This window comes from Schistocerca nitens, chromosome 2 (assembly GCF_023898315.1).
Source record: "Schistocerca nitens isolate TAMUIC-IGC-003100 chromosome 2, iqSchNite1.1, whole genome shotgun sequence".
Lineage (NCBI taxonomy): Eukaryota > Metazoa > Arthropoda > Insecta > Orthoptera > Acrididae > Schistocerca > Schistocerca nitens.
In genome coordinates this window covers 77,248,080-77,269,854 of record NC_064615.1, presented here as the reverse complement: position 1 = coordinate 77,269,854, position 21,775 = coordinate 77,248,080, and the positions used below count along the sequence as shown (strand labels likewise).

The following is a 21,775-nucleotide window of genomic DNA, read 5'->3' as shown; positions in this document are numbered from 1 at the left end:
CCTGACTGATCCCTAGTGGCATAGCACAGCTGAGGGATAACATCGCCGAGGAAACAATCGCCGGGGGTGGGGGGTGGAGGGGGGAGTTGGGGGGCGATCAGAGGGCCTTCTCATTAAGTCTGAGAACAAGTTTCTGGCGCAATCTGAGGCTGAAGAAATCCATGAGCCATGCAGAGTCGCTCGGTCTGTTGCAAAGGAAGCCTCTCGGTCCTCAGGATCTGAGTATTTACAGAGGGTGGGATTGCTGTTAGTTGAGAGCTAGAGCGTTTAGGCAGATAATAGGGCCCATAAGGGACAAGTCTACCAGGGAGGGGAAGGAATCTAGTGTGCAGTCTGTGTTCATTCCGGAGGAAGTCATTCCAGACGTGGAATGGTTGCTTCTGGATGCCGTGAAGAGCACAGGGCGCAGCCAGCTCACATGGTGGCTCATATCGGATATAACGATGTTAACAAAGTGTGTCGCTTTGAATAGGAAGAGATTCTGATGTGTCGGCAGCTGGGCCAACACCTTGTAGATATAGGTGGCTTAAAGGGCACGCGAGACTAACGCAGACGGGCGTGAAGTACTGGAACAGGATACGTAATTAATGCTATGAAGAAAAGTACGTAGCTGGTATCATACTTATCTTTTAATGAATCATTGTGGTACATCGCACAAAGGAGACTTTAATTACAATCACTGTAAGGCTAATGGCGCCTTGCTAGTTCGTAGCCATTAACTTAGCTGAAGGCTATTCTGTCTCTCGGCTAATGAGAGAGAAAGGCTTCGTACGTCTAGTCGCTAGCTCTGTCGTCCGTACAACTCGGCTGAGTTCGAGTCAGTCTCTCGAGACCTGCCTTGTGGTGGCGCTAGGTTTGCGATCACACAGTGGCGACACGCGGGTCCGACATGTACTACAGGACCGCGGCCGATTTAAGCTACCACCTACCACGTGTGGTGTCTGGCTGTGACACCACAGATTCTCTCTGGTGTCAGGTGGTTAGATGAAGTGGTAAATACTGCCAGTCTCGCTTGCGAGATGAAGGCAGAGCTCACCACCCATAGCATCGTCGACAGGACCAGCTGTGGAACTTGTAGAACCGAGTGTGGGATCTCTGAATCAGTGGCTCAGAGGGTTCTGCCACCATGTCCTCGACTTGCGCCATTGTGTGGTGGGTTTCCATGTTCCGTTTAGTATATTAGGGGCCAAATACACAGAGGAAGTGGTTGTTACACGGTAGTGGGGGCTGTGTGAAGGTGACTTGCGCCGTAGGGTGATGGGCTTGTATTTTCTCTTAATAGGTCAGGGGTCCACTACACAGGGGAAGCGGATACATGGGTAGTCATGAATATTGTAATTACGTTTATGTCTTATTTCTTAAGGAGGGTTATCTTCCTATCTTCCTTAGTTTTTCGTTCAACACCAGTGATCATAGATGCTATAATAGAATAACTGATTTTCAATGTATAAATGGCAGTTTCGCCACAGACAGACTTTTCGATCGTATACTGTAAGAACTCAACAAATCTTTTATATATTACATTGGAATTGTTTTTCACTCATAAGAGAAAGACGCAGGAACGGTCCGAAAATGAACGGACTCATTCGAAATTGTTGTTGTTGCGGTCTTCAGTCCTGAGACTGGTTTGATGCAGCTCTCCATGCTACCCTATCCTGTGCAAGCTTCTTCATCTCCCAGTACCTACTGCAGCCTACATCCTTCTGAATCTGCTTAGTGTACTCATCTCTTGGTCTCCCTCTACGATTTTTACCCTCCACGCTGCCCTACAACACTAAATTAGTGATCCCTCGATGTCTCAGAACATGTCCTACCAACCGAGCCCTTCTTTTTGTCACGTTGTACCACATACTCCTATTCTCTACAATTCTATCCAATACTTCACCATTAGTTATGCGATCTACCCATCTAATCTTCAGCATTCTTCTGTAGCACCACATTTCGAAAGCTTCTATTCTCTTCTTGTCCAAACTATTTATCGTCCATGTTTCACTTCCATACATGGCTACACTCCATACAAATACTTTCAGAAACGACTTCCTCACACTTAAATCTATACTCGATGTTAACAAATTTCTCTTCTTCAGAAACGCTTTCCTTCCCATTGCCAGTCTACATTTTATATCTTCTCTACTTCGACCATCATCAGTTATTTTGCTCCCCAAATAGCAAAACTCCTTTACTACTTTAAGTGTCTCATTTCCTAATTTAATTCCCTCAGCATCACCTGACTTAATTCCACCACATTCCATTATCCTCGTTTTGCTTTTGTTCATGTTCATCTTATATCCTCCCTTCAAGACACTGTCCATTCCGTTCAACTGCTCTTCCAAGTCCTTTGCTGCCTCAGAAATGTCATCGGCGAACCTCAAAGTTTTTATTTCTTCTCCTTGGATTATAATACCTACAATTTTTTCTTTTGTTTCCTTTACTGCTTACTCAATATACAGATTGAATAACATCGGGGAGAGGCTACAACCCTGTCTCACTCCCTTCCCAACCACTGCTTCCCCTTCATGTTCCTCGACTCTTATAACTGCCGTCTGGTTTCTGTACAAATTGTAAATAGCCTTTCGCTTCCTGTATTTTACCCCTGCCACCTTTAGAATTTGAAAGAGAGTATTCCAGTGAACATTGTCAAAAGCTTTCTCTAAGTCTACAAATGCTAGAGACGTAGGTTTGCCTTTCCTTAATCTTTCTTCTAAGATAAGTCGTAAGGTCAGTATTGCCTCACGTGTTCCAACATTTCTACGGAATCCAAACTGATCTTCCCCGAGGTCAGCTTATACCAGATTTTCCATTCGTCTGTAAAGAATTCGCGTTAGTATTTTGCAGCTGTGACTTATTAAACTGATAGTTCGGTAATTTTCACATCTGTCAACACCTGCTTTCTTTGGGATTGGAATTATTATATTCTTCTTGAAGTCTGAGGGTATTTCGCCTGTCTCGTACATCTTGCTCACCAGATGGTAGAGTTTTGTCAGGACTGGCTCTCCCAAGGCCGTTAGTAGTTCTAATGGAATGTTGTCTACTCCCAGGGACTTGTTTCGACTTAGGTTTTTCAGTGCGCTGTCAAACTCTTCGCGCTGTATCGTATCTCCCATTTCATCTTCATCTACATCTTCTTCCATTTCCATAATATTGTCCTCAAGTACATCGCGCTTGTATAGACCCTCTATATAGTCCTTCCACCTTTCTGCTTTCCCTTCTTTGCTTAGAACTGGGTTTCCATCTGAGCTCTTGATATTCATACAAGTGGTTCTCTTTTCTCCAAAGGTCTCTTTAATTTTCCTGTAGGCTGTATCTATCTTACCCCTAGTGAGATAAGCCTCTACATCTTTACAGTTGTCCTCTAGCCATGCCTGCTTAGCCATTTTGCACTTCCTGTCGATCTCATTTTTGAGACGTTTGTATTCCTTTTTGCCTGCTTCATTTACTGCATTTTTATATTTTCTCCTTTCATCGATTAAGTTCAATATTTCTTTTGTTACCCAAGGAGTTCTACTAGCCCTCGTCTTTTTACCAATTTGATCCTCTGCTGCCTTCACTACTTCGTCCCTCAGAGCTACCCATTCTTCTTCTACTGTTTTTCTTTCCCCCAGTCCTGTCAATTGTTCCCTTATGCTCTCCCTGAAACTCTGTACAACCACTGGTTCTTTCAGTTTATCCAGGTCCCATCTCCTTAAATTCCCACCTTTTTGCAATTTCTTCAGTTTTAATCTACAGTTCATAACCAATAGATTGTGGTCAGAGTCCACATCTGCCCCTGGAAATGTCTTACAATTTACAACCTGGTTCCTAAATCTGTCTTACCATTATATAATCTATCTGATACCTTCTAGTATCTCCAGGATTCTTCCATGTATACAACCTTCTTTCATGATTCTTGAACCAAATGTCTACCAGGCGGCTTCCTCTTTCATTTCTTAGCCCCAATCCATATTCACCTACTATGTTTCCTTCTCTCCCTTTTCCTACTCTCGAATTCCAGTCACCCATGACTATTAAATTTTCGTCTCCCTTCACTACCTGAATAATTTCTTTTATCTCATCATACATTTCTTCAATTTCTGCATCATCTGCAGAGCTAGTTTGCATATAAACTTTTACTACTGTAGTAGGCATGGGCTTTGTGTCTATCTTGGCCACAATAATGCGTTCACTATGCTGTTTGTAGTAGCTTACTCGCACTCCTATTTTTTTATTCATTATTAAACCTACTCCTGCATTACCCCTATTTGATTTTGTGTTTATAACTCTGTAGTCACCTGACCAAAAGTCTTGTTACTCCTGCCACCGAACTTCACTAATTCTCACTATATCTAACTTTAACCTATCCATTTCCCTTTTTAAATTTTCTAATCTACCTGCCCGGTTAAGGGATCTGACGTTCCACGCTCCGATCCGTAGAATGCCAGTTTTCTTTTTCCTGATAACGACGTCCTCCTGAGTAGTCTCCGCCCGGAGATCCGAATGGGGGACTATTTTACCTCCGGAATATTTTATCCAAGAGGACGCCATCATCATTTGTCCATACATTCAAAATTAAGCAGCATTAAAGAATATTTATGCAACTACGGCAGGAAGTAAATAAATAGCAAGACAGAATGTTTCATGAGCACAGCGAGCCATCTGGAATTTTTCATATTACACGAAACACAAATAGTGGTGTGAGGCACAAATTGGCTGTTCTGCAGTAAAGCTTAGGTAATCAGCATTTAAGTTTCAGTTTAATTCGAGTTGCATCTGTTAAAAATAATATGCGGGATGTTGGAGACCAAATTTTGAAGTAGACTTTGGTTAACTGCAAATAGAGCTAAGTCTCCACAAGTTGTGTCTCTTACCTGAAGGGATTAAGTTTTGTATCTTATCATGTGTCTTCTTTGCGACCCAGTCATTTATCGTTTTCCTTGCTACGTCTGATTGATGAAAATTCACTTGTTCGACTCCCGCTATAAATTTATCTGCAGATTGTAGAAATTCTTTCCGTAGTTCAAAACCAGCCTTCAGAAATATTCTATTAGCTATGTCGAGCAGTATGTCATCGTATTCCTGAAAAAGTGTATTCTCAGGGTAATACTGACATAAAATTAATAAACTCTAAAATTTGCACATAACATTTACAAGGACAGACATGTCATGAGGTTACACATTTTGTTTAACATTTGGTAACTGCTCACAAGGAAAAAGTGGTACTATTGCTGCATACAACACCTTTAAAAATGTACAGACAGAATTCTCCTGAAAATGACACTCACTATAAGGTGCTAATAAAATGTGGGAACAACAGAAGGTACTTGTTAGGAGCACAGAAAAAGAATAATAAGTAGTAAACAATATGGAACCAACGTGTGCTACGAAACGTGCAATATCTGACATGAAATGCACATGGAGCAAAATTAATTCATGTTTTAATGAATTAAGGATGGGTACACCTTCCTGCAAGTACACAATTTATTGTTTAGTTTTACCATTCAAAAATGTTTCACGACATGTGTGGCACCCTAAGAGGATTTTTCTTTTTTTTTTCTGAAGTAGATGCATACAGGTTATTTTTATTTTAAGGAATATGATACATCAGATTGTGTTGTCGTTTAAATTGTGTGTGCACTTTATGTTTTATTTTACAATGTGTGCAAGCTTTGGCTGTCAACCAAAATCAGTTACAGGTCGAAGTTAGGACACCACGTCGCCTGCAAATATGAGGGATGTTATAAAATCATCTACACTGATTTTTTAACAACCTTCATGTTTGTAGATGACATGGCGTACTAACTTTGACATGTTTTTAATTTTGGTTAACAGCCACAGGACGCGTGCAGTGTAAAATAAAACGTAAAGCGCACATACTATTTAAATGACAACCGAATCTGATGTATCATATTCCTTAACCTAAAAATAAGCTCTATTTATGCGTTTCAGGATAATAATAAAAAAACCCACTTGGGATATCACAATTGTGGTGAAACATGTTTGGTTGTTAAAGCCAAACAATAACGTGTGTACTTGTAAAAAGGTGGACCCAACCTTAATTCATTATTATTTTTCTGCAAGTACGGGAATTGAGATCAAAACTTCAATATGATGATTACTATTCGTCATATTTCAACTAAGTTGACCAAAGCCAAATGATATGAAAGCATTCACGAGTAGCAACAATTAGAATATGCTGCTCTGTGTGTATGTCCATAGCAATTCAGTGTTGTAGATGAATTTCAACCAGTTTGTGCCATTTTCTAAGAAGTGTCCCGTGAAGTTCTTCACACCTTAGTTTGAGCATTCGCAAGATCACATATTCCAGAGTTTCTATGGCACAATTCAACCCGAGAGATGGTGCTCGAACCATTGCTCTAGTCACCTATATACACACTAGAGGTCCCTAGGATAGCTTTAAAAGTGCTTTATCATTGCGTGGGGAGCATGGGAGCACTCTACAAACGACTGGAAAGCAGCGGAATAAGGCATGTGGCCCGTTCGCCATAGAATAAAAAAGTATTAGTCAGTCAGCAGTTCTTCATTACCCACTCTTCCCACCTAATGTATAGAATTCTGCTACACCAACACATACTCAAGACTGTATTCTCGTCTTATTAATAATATTTATCGGACATGTTTCAATACGATTTAAGGCTGCACTCCAGAAGTCAACTTAGCTAAAGTCTTAAACTGAAACAGTTCCGTAATAATGACGATTCACAGGTATTTGCAAATACCGGCTGCACTGCGTTTCTGTAGACATTGCAGCTTTGAAGGAGAGGCAGACATATTTCAGTAATACACTGAGGTGACAAAAGTCATGGGTCAGCGCCTAATATCGTATCGGATCTCCTCTTACCGTGGGCAGTGCAGCAACTCGACGTGGCATGGACTCAGTAAGTCGTTGGAAGTCTCCTGCAGAAATATTCAGCCATGCTGCCTCTCTAGCCGCCCATAATAGCCAAAGTATTGCCAGTGCAGGGATTTTGTGCACCAACTGACCTCTCGATTATGTACCACAAATGTTCCATGGGATTCACGTCTGGCGATCTGGATGGCCAAATCTTTCGCTCGAATTGTCCAAGATGGCGCATTGTCATCCATAAAAATTCTGTCGCTGAATGGCTACAGATGACCACCAAGTAGCTGAACATATCCATTTCCAGTCAATTATCGGTTCAGTTGGATCAAAGTACCCAGTCTATTCTATGTAAACACAACCCACACTGCTGGCCGGGGTGGCCGAGCGGTTCTAGGCGCTACAGTCTGGCACCGCGCGACTGCTACGGTCGCAGGTTCGAATCCTGCCTCGGGCATGGATGTGTGTGATGTCCTTAGGTTAGTTAGGTTTAAGTAGTTCTAAGTTCTAGGGGACTGATGACCTCACATGTTACGTCCCATAGTGCTCAGAGCCATTTGAACCATTTTTCCGACGGCCAACGGCCTTGCCGCAGTGGTAACGCCGGTTTCCGTCATATCACTGAAGTTAAGCACTGTCTGGCTGGGCTAGCACTTGGATGGGTCTGCCGAGCGCTGCTGACAAGCGGGGTGCACTCAGCCCTTGTTAGGCAAACTGAGGAGCTACTTGATTGAGAAATAGCGGCTCCGGTCTCGGAAACTGACATACGGCCGGAAGAGCGGTGTGCTGACCACATGCTCCTCCATAACCGCATCCAGTGACGCCTATAGGCTGAGAATGACACGGCGGCCGGTCGGTACCGTTCGGCCTTCGTGGACTCTTCGAGAGGAGTTTAGTGTCCAACGGATATGGTCACGAGCGCAGGAGAAGTTCTGCAGGCGATGTTGTGCTGTTAGCAAAGGCACTTGCGTCCGTCGTATGCTGCCATAGCACATTAACGCCAATTTCGCCGCACTGTCCTAACGGATACGTTCGTCGTACGTCCCACATTGATTTCTGGTGCTAATTGATGCAGTATTGCTTTTCTTTTAGCACTGACAACCCAACGGAAACTCCCTGTTCTCTATTGTTAAATGAAGACTGCCGGCCACTGCGTTGTCCGTGGTGAGAGGTAATTTTTTGATATTCTCGGCACACTATTGACACAGTAGATCTCGGAATATTGATTTCCCGCATTTAAAAACTTAATTCCCGTCGTAGGGCCATAATCACGTCGGAAAACTTTTCACGCGAATTATCCGAATACAAATGACAGCTCCACCAATGCACTGCCCTCTTATAGCTTGTCTACGCGTTGCTATCGCCATCTGTATATGCACGTATCGCTATCCCATGACGTTTATCACCTCTGTGTAAGACACCCAAGGAAACTGTGACGAAGGTGAACGTGAGGCAGGTACCTCTCGTATAACATCAGGCACGTGCGCAGACCTTTTGGTTGATCAAGCAGTGTGAAATCAAGAACCAAAGACTTCTTTGCAGAAAGTAGGGTACAGAAGGAAAATTTGACCAATTAAATTCCATAATCTGAAGCAAGAAGGTTTGTCAAACTCAAAAATCACAGCTTCACCCTCCATTGCCGGTGGTGAACTGGAACCGAGCTCGCGGCCGCAGACTATATGTACCTGGCGCGCCAACGTCCGAGGGCTTCTCCGCGGTCATTTCCGGTGCGGTTCTCCTCTTGCTACCTGCGACGGTCGTTCGCTGCAGTACGGGAAGCCGGGATCCGTTTACCTTAAGGCCTTCCTCTTTCTTGTTGAAACTGTTCGCGTGTTTTTGTATTTCTACAGCTTCTCTGAACAAGCGCGTGTGATAGTGCTTCTCTACAGCCAGAATTTCCGTGTCGGCGAATTTTATTACGTGGTCGGTCTCACTCAGTGCGTGCTCTGACACGGCCGATTTCTGCACCTGCCCCAACCTGCAATGTCGCTTATGCTCTTTGATCCTGGTGTTAATTGATTGAATGGAGGGTGAAACTTTGACAATGCCAGCCACTCGTACTGGTGAAACGTCAGTAAAATCATTAGATGAACGTCGGCGGAAGAACCCGAGACAGAAGCCAATAGTCAGTTTGTCAACAATTGGCACCGAAAGCCTTAACAATTTTGTCGAAAATCACATTTTGTATGGGGCTGCGACACATAAAACATGTGATAAGAAGTACCCGCTTTGCAAAAACGGAGACGTCAAACAGTCGAACAGCACACACACACACACACACACATCCAGGTGTTCATCAAAGGCGAGCCTGTGATCTCTTCTACATGACTAACAAAATTAATATACTTATGCTCAATTGTGCCCAACGTATCACGCATAAAGGCAGAGAACAGACTAACAAGTTACGCCCAACTACAAGAACACCATCTATCGAAAGTAACCAAAGCTATGGATGTTTACAAAACACTAAATAAAATTCAAAACCACGTGTTCAACAGTAAAAATATCATAGGAATGGATATAAACGAAAGAATAGCGTCAGGGTCAAGATGTCTGTACTCACTAAGCAACCAACTCAAAAGTAAAGCTTTCTCAATCATCTGCCCCATTGTATTGTACGGTTCAGATAGTTGGACGCTTACAAAAAATGCAAGAGAAAAAGTGAATGTTTTCGAAAGAAAAGTAATGAGAAAAATCTGGGGACCTATGTTTCAGAATGGCGTATGGAGAATTCGAAAGAAAAATGAAATTTGTCAGTTAATGAAGCAACCGACTATCATCCAGAAATTAAAAAGTAGGAGACTGCAATGGGCTGGACATGTGGCTAGAATGGAAAACGACAGAATCACCAAGAAAGCATTTGAAGGAACTGTCCAGGCAACAAGACCGTTGGACAGGTCTAGTACAAGGTGGAAAGATGGCATAGAGAAGGACATCGCAGCATTAGTAATTTCCGCAGGGTGGAGAGAGACTGCGAGAGATAGAAGGCGATGGAAGCAATTTTGATGCAGCGTGTGGTCTACAGGGCCTTTCATCGCTGAGGAGAGGAAGAAGAAGAAGAAGTAGAAGAAGAAGAAGAATGTGTTACTGCATTTAAACGAACCAGAAGGAGGCCCGTTAACCCAAGGCGTTGACAGTGACATCAATTTGAGGGAATCAACAAGAATCTCTTCCAATAGCCCCGATTATCACAGTGGCCCCAACTCGATGAAATCGTACCATAGGGACAAATAACGCAAGCCCTCACTGGCAACGTGGCTCCTGTACCACAGATTAAACCTACCTGTGTTTCCGGTACAAATGAAGGTTGAGTTATCAATCTATTGACTGGTTTGATGCAGCCTTCCAAAAGTTACCCTTCTCTAACGACCTCTCCATCTCAGAGGCGCACTTGCCGCAAACATCCTCCACTATTTGTAGGATATATTCGATTCCCTGTCTTCCCCTACAATCTTTACTCTCTACAGTTCCCCCTAGTACCATGGAGCTTATTACTCGATGTCTTAACAGATATCCTATCATCCTGTCCCTTCTTCTTTTCAATGTGTTCCACATGTTCCACTCCTCACCGATTCTGACAAGGGAAACTCCCCGTCGCACGACCTTCCCCCTCAGATTTATTGGTAAGATGGCCCAATGGAAGGCCCGTCAAAAACTGAACACAGATCAAGCACGAAGATAGGAAGAAGGTGTACCGAACTGGATAAAAATGCAAAATAAAAACAGTGAACGGTCCAGGCTCAGCAAGTCCAACAATGAGCGCAGTGCCAGAAGAACGGCGTCATGTTTAAGTGGTAATGGTGCTGATTACAAAGCGACCAAGTCGTGTTCAGTAGTCCCTCGTACCATATTATTTTTTTTCGCAACACTATGAACTGCTCGTCCGGTCATTGAAATGATTGGCAATTGTCATACTACACATTCAAATGGTTCAAATGGCTCTGAGCACTACGGGACTCAACTTCTGAGGTCATTAGTCCCCTAGAACTTAGAACTAGTTAAACCTAACTAACCTAAGGACATCACAAACATCCATGCCCGAGGCAGGATTCGAACCTGTTACCGTAGCGGTCTTGCGGTTCCAGACTGCAGCGCCTTTAACCGCACGGCCACTTCGGCCGGCATACTACACATTGGTTACAGAATATCACTCATGTGGAAAGAATGTGCTGAATAGTGAGAGCAGGCGAGATATCACATAGACACTTCACAGAAATGAACACAACAAATAGACGGGTGTGAACTATGTTACAAGAAAGGAATTCAAGAGTCAAAACTTCCAAAGTGGAACGCAACTTCAAAAACATTAAAAACATATATGTTGACAGACCACAGATAAACTGTTGATTGTGAAACTGTTGCGTTCGTTTGCTGCAGCTTACGTGCCAAACTATTGTGCTTTCATTATTTCCTTGGGAGGTATCACATTCAAATTCATACGAACAACTAAACCGGGCAAGGAGGCTTATCTCACTCTCACCAGGCTTACAGATTAGGTGCGACGATAAGAGATTCTTGTCATATGACACACATACTGTCAGTAACGCGGTGTATGACACATCAGACGTGATTTCCGCTGGAGGATTCGGTTGACAAATGTTTCCAGCTCCCATTCGAAAGCCACTTCCTTTCGGCTTCTAATGGAATAGTTGCGCTGAATCAACATTTAATGTAAGGTCCCCTCCTTACACCTCGCTCTTACAAACGGACGTTACACCACGACACGCACACAAATTTGAATACAGCGAACACCGTAAAATTGGCACGAGGGAACTTTGAACACCGCTCGCCAGCTTTGTAGTTCAACATCGTGATCACTACACAACAACGCCGTGGCTCATCCACATTGCTCTATGTTGTACTTCTTTTGCTTGGACCGTTCACTGTTTCTATTTTGATTTTTTTTTCACAGTACAGTACACCTTGTTCTGTGCTTCATATGTATTCAGATTTTGACGAGCTGTCCACTGAGACCTCTTACCACTAAATCTGAGGGGGGGGGGGGGGGGGTGATGGTATGTTCCCCTTGTGAAGAGACCCTCCTCATTTCTTATTTTGCTGCTCTACTTAATTTCCAACACCCTCCTATCGTACCACATCCCTAACGCTTAGATTCCCTTCTTTGTTGGTTTTTGCACAGTGAAGTTTTATATATGATTGTAGGGGACTTATTTTGGCAGGAAATGCTAGTCTGCTTCTTATATCCTTCTTTCGTCATTCATCACATGTTAATTTTCCTCCAATTCAACACAATTCCTTCGCTTCGACTACCACATGATCCTCGATTTATATGCTGTAGTTAGTCTCATTTATCATGTTCGTTTATATTTTCATTTTTTTATTTACTCCGAATCTACATTCTGTGCTCAGTAGACAGCACAGTCCATTCAACAGACTCTTTAATGCGACAGTGACATCAGCATATCGTTGATATCCTTTCACACAGTATTTTCAGTCACACATCCATACACATTAATTTAGTGCCTTTAATTAATTTCTGTATACGTTGAACAGTGAAGAAGAACGACTACGTGCCAGATATGTGCCATTTTTGTACCTTGATTCACTTCAGTACAGCACTCTTCATGTACGTTTTCAGGAATTTCTTTGTCAAGGTCTATATTTGACGCTGGTAGATTTTACTTGATTCTTAGTTATTGTATGTTAGACTGATCAGCAACATGGTTGCGGGAGCTAACAAGTGACGGTTCTTGCTTTTATCTGTCGTTTCTAACTTCAGGATTGTGTGTAAGATAGGCTGACGGCATTTCTTTGGTGTTATAGGCTCTACACACTAAAATCACAATTATTTAGTTGGCACTTACCACAGTGATTTTACAAATTAAAATATTAATGGAACTGTTGCGGAGAACAAATATGGGACATAATCTGCAGAAATGTTCAGCGCAACTGCTACATTAAATTGAAGAGTTACAAAGCTTTTACAACCTCGTCTTTTGTACTCACGTTTAACTCACCCATTGTAGTCTCGATGCCTCTCTCTATGACATCGTCGTTACCACGTAAACGGAGACCCTCTCGGATCTGCCGAGCTGTTTCACCTTCTGCACCGAAATATACTAGTGTAAGTATCACATGTATGCTGAGAGGAGAATAAAAGATGTTTCCCGCGTCCATCGTCTAGAAATGATAGAAAACATGAACATAATTAATACTTATTGGCTTGTATTTAAATGGGAATGCCTAAATTAAAGGACGTTGAATTATTTGACACGGGTTGTTCAAATTATTTTTATTATTTGCACTTAACTGCGATTGGCAGTTTCGGTCTCTACATAATAATTCAAACACTCGGAATGCATATCAGTAATCTAAAACCAATACTACAATAGCTATAGGAAAACAAAGACAAAAGCACAGAGACCTTACACAAAAATTATGTGATAGCTACACAGTGCCATTGACCGTTCACAATCGTTTTTCATTTAACTGTTATTTACATGACCTTTACTTGGTGTGTGTTGGCAACAACTTACCGTGTTTAAGAAAAATCTAAATGAGGCAGCATAAGAACTTGTTTTATAGCAATGTGTACTGCCTACAGTAGAGGAATCATTCGGAGACTACGACTGCATCGTGGAGACAATCTACTCAGTCATAAACCAGCGTCTGTGAGGTAATGGTTTGTGGACAGTAACATTCCAGAAATGGAATGCCAGCCCAGAGTCTTTATGTCAGCCCAATGGAACGCCTTTGGGATGAATTAGAACGTCGTCTTCTCTCGAGACCCCAGCGTCCAACATCACTACGTTCTCTGGTTTCTGTTCTTGAGGAAGAATCATCTGCCATTCTTCACAGACCTTCAGACACCTTATTGACAGTGTTCCAGGAGGGCACAAGTCTCCAGAAAGGCGAATGGTGAATACACCCCATATTAATGTTCACCTATAGGTATCCTCACTCTCTTGATGAGGTTGTGTAAACCAAGATAGAGAGCATGTCGTTCCAGGATTTGGAAGGAATTTCATGCTGCATTGGTATAGGTGTGGATGGGACAGGTGATGGTTTTATGTGTGTGGATGGCGGATGTGGCAGTTAATCCCCATGTTTGTTCAGCTAGGAATTTTAAACTATTGTGGGTTTCTTTGGATGGTGTTTGGGTGAGGACTGCTGGTTAGCAACACACTGTACTTTTCAGTCCGGTAGATGGGTGAAGAATGGAAGTCGGTCTGGAACACATAGGAGCTCCAATATTACAGTGAAAATTTGACAGAGCTTCGGAAGACTTGGTATCATATAAGGCAGAAGGCAATCTTGAAATACTATTTTTCGCGTACTTTCCTTTGCTGAAATGAGGAATTAAAACGAGGTCTTGGAAGTAATGCACTTAAAATTGCATTTAGAAATGCACTGGATCAGTCGTAAATATAAGACTTTTGTACTTAGTTGACTTTACAATAAGAAACCATATCGCGACTAAATTTCCTTGAGTTGTCATGACGAGAGATTTAACTGTTTCAAAACCATGTAACTTACCTTATGCATGTCGAATGTGAAGTTAACGTTGGATTCTGCCATGGACTGCAGAGCGGTATCAACGCTCGCTTGAGCCATTTCTCTGGGCCTGTAAAGAAAAAAAACATTCAGCGAATTCTAGAGTTTAAGTCAACTAGAGTACCAACAAACGATATTTAGTAAACATTCTTTCATAGGTTTTTGGAGAAAACTGTTACGAACGGAATCCACATAGGAGTTATAAGATTTGGACGAGTGATTACGCTTGTTAAGTATTAGTGCAGTAATTCACTATGCCTGGTTTGTGAGAAACCATCTCTGAAATGGATTGATGTAAGCAAGACAACTGTATTACTTTTCACATCATTCCTCGTCCAGATCGTCTGCCTTTCGCTTTACTGTTCTCCTATCATAGAAACTCTTTTTACTCCTGTTGTTCCCTTCAGATCTCCTCACATTAAATAGTGTGAATATTTCACGAAGAACGATTCATACTTTCCACAAGGTTTCTCAAACAATTTCTTCCCAGACGGTCAGCAAGACTGGATGCACAGTACTCTGAACAGTAAGCTTAACGGAGCATTCTCTGTATTTGGTGCGCATTTGAAAGTAAGCACCTTTTTTAACTGTTTCGTGTAATGGATTAACCGCAATCGTTCACGACAGACAGTAAACGGAGCTGCTATGAGTGTATGTACAGAGTGTTTCAAAATTACAGCGACAAACTTCGAAGGGATGTAGACGGTGTCTTGAAAATGAGTGTAGGAAACTGTGTGCCAGAAAAGTCATCCGTCGACGATACAGGGTGCCGAAGTTGTAGGAGTCGGCGCGTGTAAATGTATGTACTATACAGGGTGTTACAAAAAGGTACAGCCAAACTTTCGGGAAACATTCCTCACACACAAATAAAGAAAAGATGTTACGTGGACATGTGTCCGGAAACGCTTAATTTCCATGTTAGAGCTCATTTTAGTTTCGTCAGTATGCACTGTACTTCCTCATGCCAACGTGATCAAATTGTAAATTTTCACAATCAACATGTGTGGGCTGACGAGAATCCGCACGCAATTGTGCAATCACGTCATCAACACAGATTTTCTGTGAACGTTTGGGCAGGCATTGTTGGTGATTTCTTGATTGGGCCCCATGTTCTTCCACCTACGCTCAACGGAGCACGTTATCAAGATTTCATACGGGATACTCTACCTGTGCTGCTAGAACATGTGCCTTTACAAGTACGACACAACATGTGGTTCATGCACGATGGAGCTCCTGCACATTTCAGTCGAAGTGTTCGTACGCTTCTCAACAACACATTCGGTGACCGATGGATTGGTAGAGGCGGACCAATTCCGCGGCCTCCACGCTCTCCTGACCTCAACCCTCTTGACTTTCATTTATGGGGGCATTTGAAAGCTCTTGTCTACGCAACCCCGGTACCAAATGTAGAGACTCTTTGTGCTCGTATTGTGGACGGCTGTGATACAATACGCCATTCTCCAGGGCTGCATCACCGCATCACGTCTCTGGGCATTGGTTTATGTGTAAAACTTGATCTAAGTCCCCTCTTCAACCTCTAGAGGTGTGTAACATGACCTGTGAAAAACTCTGTATATACACATAAAGGTTCTGGTGCATGTAATTCTTACGCTCTTTAGCGTCATTGGATGACTTCTCTGGACATGGGCTCCTATTCTTATTTTGTTCCTTAAGACACCTTCTACATTCCTTAGAAGTTTGTCGGTGTAATTTTGATACACCCTGTAAATACAAAATTGAAGTTGCAGTAGCAGCAAGGATAGGCAATAACGAAATTTTATTTATTTTGAGTATACAGTAGTGAAGGAAAAATATGATTAAATTCTGTAAGTGATTTGTGGGTACAGAGGTTGCGAAATTTAGCTCGCAGCGCAGTCACCTCTGGCAGCAAGTATATCTCTAACGTGGCTGGGTATAAAGCCGTCTTTTGGACGACAGATACGAGTATATCTTTCTACAGTGCTTCAGTTCTATGTCAAGGTTCTACAGTCCCAGTGGCTGCTTCCTGCTGGTATACCAGTCTGTTGGTGGCCATTAACGGGATATTTTCAGTGGATGAGAGATCTGGTCAGGGCAGCAGTCGAACTCTCTCTGCATTGATGTAGCTCAGGACAGCACAGAAAACTTGCAGCCTTGCATTATCTTGTTGAAGGATGATGCCACTGACATCTCTAAGAGAGCGCACAAACACCGATGATAACAAGCCAGATATGTAACGCCCACTACCCAAATTATCGACCATGTGTACCACAGGCGACCATGTTTTGTACCCAATAGCATACCACGTCATCACATGCAACGCTGGACCTTTACGACAATGCCAAATGAAACACTTAGATATTTCCATCGTGATTCTGTATGAACAACCGAGTCTGCTGTGAAAAGTTGATGCACTGCCATTCTTTTACCAGTGTTCTTGTTGGCCACACCAACGTTGACGCCTTGTCTCTGCGAGAGTTGTAGTGTAATAAATATGTAATGTACTGAATCGACTGTGAGAAAGCTAAGTGGCAAAGACGTTATCTGAGAGACTCCATGATAATTATATCATTGACTCGGAATATTACTCTCTCTGTGGTTTACTCGTAATTAAGGGTAACTAGAGTTTTCTGTTCGCTTCTTTTGATGTTATGTGGAGAATTGTACAAGAGACACAATAAACCGTTATTATGTCATGAGAACAAAGGTGAGCGTCACGACTTTTATTAGTATTTTTGGAAGTATTGAAATAGCAGAATTGTTTCAGATTGAATGCGACGTGTACGGGAAGAGACGTGGATAACAGCACTCGAACCTGCAATCTCATGTATGAATAGTTGCTAAAAATATCCAGCCGTCTCTCCCAAGACTCTTCACACGCGCAACAAACAGTAATTCTTTTAACAGCACTATCAGAGACAATTTTATCACGTTGTTATGACATTTTACTGCGAGCATAATACATCGACAACAGACAAACAAAAAATAGAGAAACACATAAAAGAATCTACCACAGAGTCGATGCAGCTCCACGCTGTTACTGTTGATATTGTATGGCTTCAGAAAAACCCATTTCTTCAGTCAAGGTACGTGACGTGACTGTACCATCCCGTATGGCAGAGCTGACGATATGCCAGTCCTCTCGGGCGGCAGTCGCTCAAGGCCACAGAGTTCTTGCGTTGACTGGATATTAACACGAATGACAGAGATATCGACGAAGGCGAACAGCAATATACACTCCTGGAAATTGAAATAAGAACACCGTGAATTCATTGTCCTAGGAAGGGGAAACTTTATTGACACATTCCTGGGGTCAGATACATCACATGATCACACTGACAGAACCACAGGCACATAGACACAGGCAACGGAGCATGCACAATGTCGGCACTAGTACAGTGTATATCCACCTTTCGCAGCAATGCAGGCTGCTATTCTCCCATGGAGACGATGGTAGAGATGCTGGATGTAGTCCTGTGGAACGGCTTGCCATGCCATTTCCACCTGGCGCCTCAGTTGGACCAGCGTTCGTGCTGGACGTACAGACCGCGTGAGACGACGCTTCATCCAGTCCCAAACATGCTCAATGGGGGACAGATCCGGAGATCTTGCTGGCCAGGATAGTTGACTTACACCTTCTAGAGCACGTTGGGTGGCACGGGATACATGCGGACGTGCATTGTCCTGTTGGAACAGCAAGTTCCCTTGCCGGTCTAGGAATGGTAGAACAATGGGTTCGATGACGGTTTGGATGTACCGTGCACTATTCAGTGTCCCCTCGACGATCACCAGTGGTGTACGGCCAGTGTAGGAGATCGCTCCCCACACCATGATGCCGGGTGTTGGCCCTGTGTGCCTCGGTCGTATGCAGTCCTGATTGTGGCGCTCACCTGCACGGCGCCAAACACGCATACGACCATCATTGGCACCGAGGCAGAAGCGACTCTCATCGCTGAAGACGACACGTCTCCATTCGTCCCTCCATTCACGCCTGTCGCGACACCACTGGAGGCGGGCTGCACGATGATGGGGCGTGAGCGGAAGACGGCCTAACGGTGTGCGGGACCGTAGCCCAGCTTCATGGAGACGGTTGCGAATGGTCCTCGCCGATACCCCAGGAGCAACAGTGTCCCTAATTTGCTGGGAAGTGGCGGTACGGTCCCCTACGGCACTGCGTAGGATCCTACGGTCTTGGCGTGCATCCGTGCGTCGCTGCGGTCCGGTCCCAGGTCGACGGGCACGTGCACCTTCCGCAGACCACTGGCGACAACATCGATGTACTGTGGAGACCTCACGCCCCACGTGTTGAGCAATTCGGCGGTACGTCCACCCGGCCTCCCGCATGCCCACTATACGCCCTCGCTCAAAGTCCGTCAACTGCACATACGGTTCACGTCCACGCTGTCGCGGCATGCTACCAGTGTTAAAGACTGCGATGGAGCTCCGTATGCCACGGCAAACTGGCTGACACTGACGGCGGCGGTGCACAAATGCTGCGCAGCTAGCGCCATTCGACGGCCAACACCGCGGTTCCTGGTGTGTCCGCTGTGCCGTGCGTGTGATCATTGCTTGTACAGCCCTCTCGCAGTGTCCGGAGCAAGTATGGTGGGTCTGATACACCGGTGTCAATGTGTTCTTTTTTCCATTTCCAGGAGTGTATGTTGTAGAAACGATGAACTGCAGTATCATTAGACCACCATCCTGCTGCTGTCGAATACCGTCAGGTGCTGGCAGAAGTTCCTGCTCACACAAGCCATAACACGATCTTCACACAAATAGCCAACATTCAGATGTGATAAACCAGCTATGTTATTTTTCCTTAAATACAGGCTGTAGATGATGTTATGGTGTGGTTGTGCTGAAATGTTAACCTTGAATACACTTCTGCATCTGCTTCAGATTACATAAAATTCTGAATACATAGATCAGGGGCAGGAAAGATTTCGGCTAGTGGGCCGAGCCCTGGTATGAGTGCCACAGCGCTGTCTTGTTGTACATTCCCTCCCCCTTCCCCCCTCCACCCCCCCACCGCCACACAATGCTCTCTGAGTGCTTCGAAGGGGGGGGGAGGGTGAACAGAACACACACCACAATTACATGGGTCAGTGCAATAGCACTGTACGCAACTTAGTCTTATATTTCACATTTCTCAGCAACATAAATCACAAACAAAACGAATTTTCAGTATTATTTAATTATTTTGGCAAGCTGAAGACATTATATAATTTCTATCTTGCACAAACCGTAGGCATACCGACAGATGCAGACGGTTTCACAAATGTTCGTACTCAAGTTGTCACTTAATTGTCACTTATTTAGTTTCTTAATACAAAAAAGGTCTTACACGCAAATATGTCGTTCGAAATATTGTAGCACTTTTGCAACCTCATTATAGAGACATGGAAACTGTACTGTACTCGAACATTATGAATCGCGTTGAAGAAAATGACTTATTGATCCATAAACAACACGGATTCGGAAAATATCGTTCTTGTGCAACACAGCTAACTCTTTATTCCCATGAAGTAATGAGTGCTGTCGACAAGGGATCTCAGATCAATTCCATATTCCTAGATTTTCAGAAGACTTTTCATACCGTTCCTCACAAGCGACTATTAATCAAATTGCGTGCATATGGAGTATCGTCTCAGTTGTGTGACTGGATTCGTGATTTTCTCTCAGAGAGGTCACAGTTCGTAGTGATGGACGGTAAATCATCGAGTAGAACAGAAGTGATATCTGGCGTTCCGCAAGGTAGTGTCATAGGCCCTCTGCTGTTCCTAATTTACATAAATGATCTAGGTGATAATATGAGCAGACCCCTTAGATTGTTTTCAGATGACGCTGTAATTTACCGACTAGTAAAATCATCAGACGATCATTTCCAATTACAAAATGATCTAGAGAGAATTTCTGTATGGTGCGAAAACTGACAATTGGCACTAAAGAAAGAAAAGTGCGAGGTCATGCACATGGGTATTGAAAGACATCCGATAAATTTTTGGTATACGATCTGAGGGCTGTCATTTCAACTAAATACCTAGGAGTTACAACTACGGGTAACTTAAATTGGAAAGACCACATAGATTATACTGTGGGGAGGGCGAAACAAAGACTGCGCTTTGTTGGCAGAACACTTAGAAGATGCTACAAACCCACTAAAGAGACAGCCTACATTACAGTTGTCCGTCCTCTGCTGGAATATTTCTGCGCGGTGTGGGATCCTTGCCAGGTAGGATTGACAGAGGACATCGAAAAAGTGCAAAGAACGGCAGCTAGTTTCGTGTTATCGCGCAATAGGGGTGAGAGTGTAACTGCTATGATACGCGAGTTGGGGTGGCAGTTACTGGAACGAAGGCCGTCTTCTTTGTGGCGAGGTCTATTTACGAAATTTCAATTATCAACTTTCTCTTCTGAATGCGAAAATATTTTGTTGACACCCACCTACGTAGGGAGAAATGATCATCATAATAAAATAAGAGAAATCAGAGCTCGAACGGAAAGATTTAGGTGTTCCTTTTTCCCACGCGCCATTAGAGAGTATGTAGTATGAGAAATAGTATGAAAATAGTTCGATGAACCCTCTGCCAGGCACTTATGTATGAATTGCTGAGTAACCATGTGGATGTTGTAACGTCTAGTAAGAAACAAAAACAACATATTATGTAGTAATTAGAAAATTAGGTGTATCATATTGTGTCATTGTATAAAATTATGTATTTTTTTTATTATTTTTTTTTGAGAACGTCTGCGTCGGCGAGTAATAAAACCGACACAGAAGATAAATGTTAAACAGAGATTAAAAAAGGAACTAGTATATAATACGTGATGAATATGAATGTCTTTGTCTTCTTAATTTGGAAGTTGTGCGAGTAAGATCTCCTGTGTTGTCGTAGAGAACGCTAATGTAGCATTCTTTTGTCGAGACTAAGCAATGTACGCCATTACGTGTGAATTCACAAAGGTCTGTAATCACTGAGATATTTAAATGTTTTAATAGAGTTGTTTAAATGAAAACTTGTATTATTAATTGTTAAAGCTTGCTTGCCTATTATCCCATCCTGTTGAGACATTTTTCAGTTATATAAATATTATCTGTGGTGCTGAGCTGCGTGGAGAACGAAGAGCCGCTACCGCGGCGTATTTAAACGACTTACAATATAGTCGAGCATACCGCAAGGAAGCGGTAAAATAATAGTAAAATAATATTATTTCTTTTAGCTCCCAGACTGGCAGTGCAGATCAGCAGATTTTATGATGTGTTGCAGGTTGACGCGGGCTGCTGATAGGATATAGTACCAAGTACAAATAAGTTAATGTACCTTCAGAATCTGATAGGAATCTTGCTGTGCTCCGTTCTGGTCTGGCAAACTTTATAGTGACAACGTATTTTTTTTTAATGAGAGTCTCATGTTCTTGGGCTAGTCGTGGTATGAAATAGTATTT

The 21,775-nt window shown here is 43.0% G+C and overlaps 1 protein-coding gene across 1 annotated transcript in view; it reads right to left on the bottom strand.

Moving 5' to 3' along the window:
- The window catches only part of LOC126234272 (serpin B3-like), a 99,034-nt gene that overhangs the window by 39,485 nt on the left and 37,774 nt on the right, over positions 1 to 21,775 (bottom strand). The window contains exons 2-4 of the mRNA XM_049942963.1: positions 14,333 to 14,420; positions 12,803 to 12,976; positions 4,845 to 5,052 (exon numbers count right to left, since the gene is read on the bottom strand). Of these exons, the coding sequence (XP_049798920.1) occupies positions 4,845 to 5,052; positions 12,803 to 12,976; positions 14,333 to 14,410 (460 nt within the window). The 5' untranslated portion in view covers positions 14,411 to 14,420. The remainder of the gene's footprint in view (positions 1 to 4,844; positions 5,053 to 12,802; positions 12,977 to 14,332; positions 14,421 to 21,775) is intronic.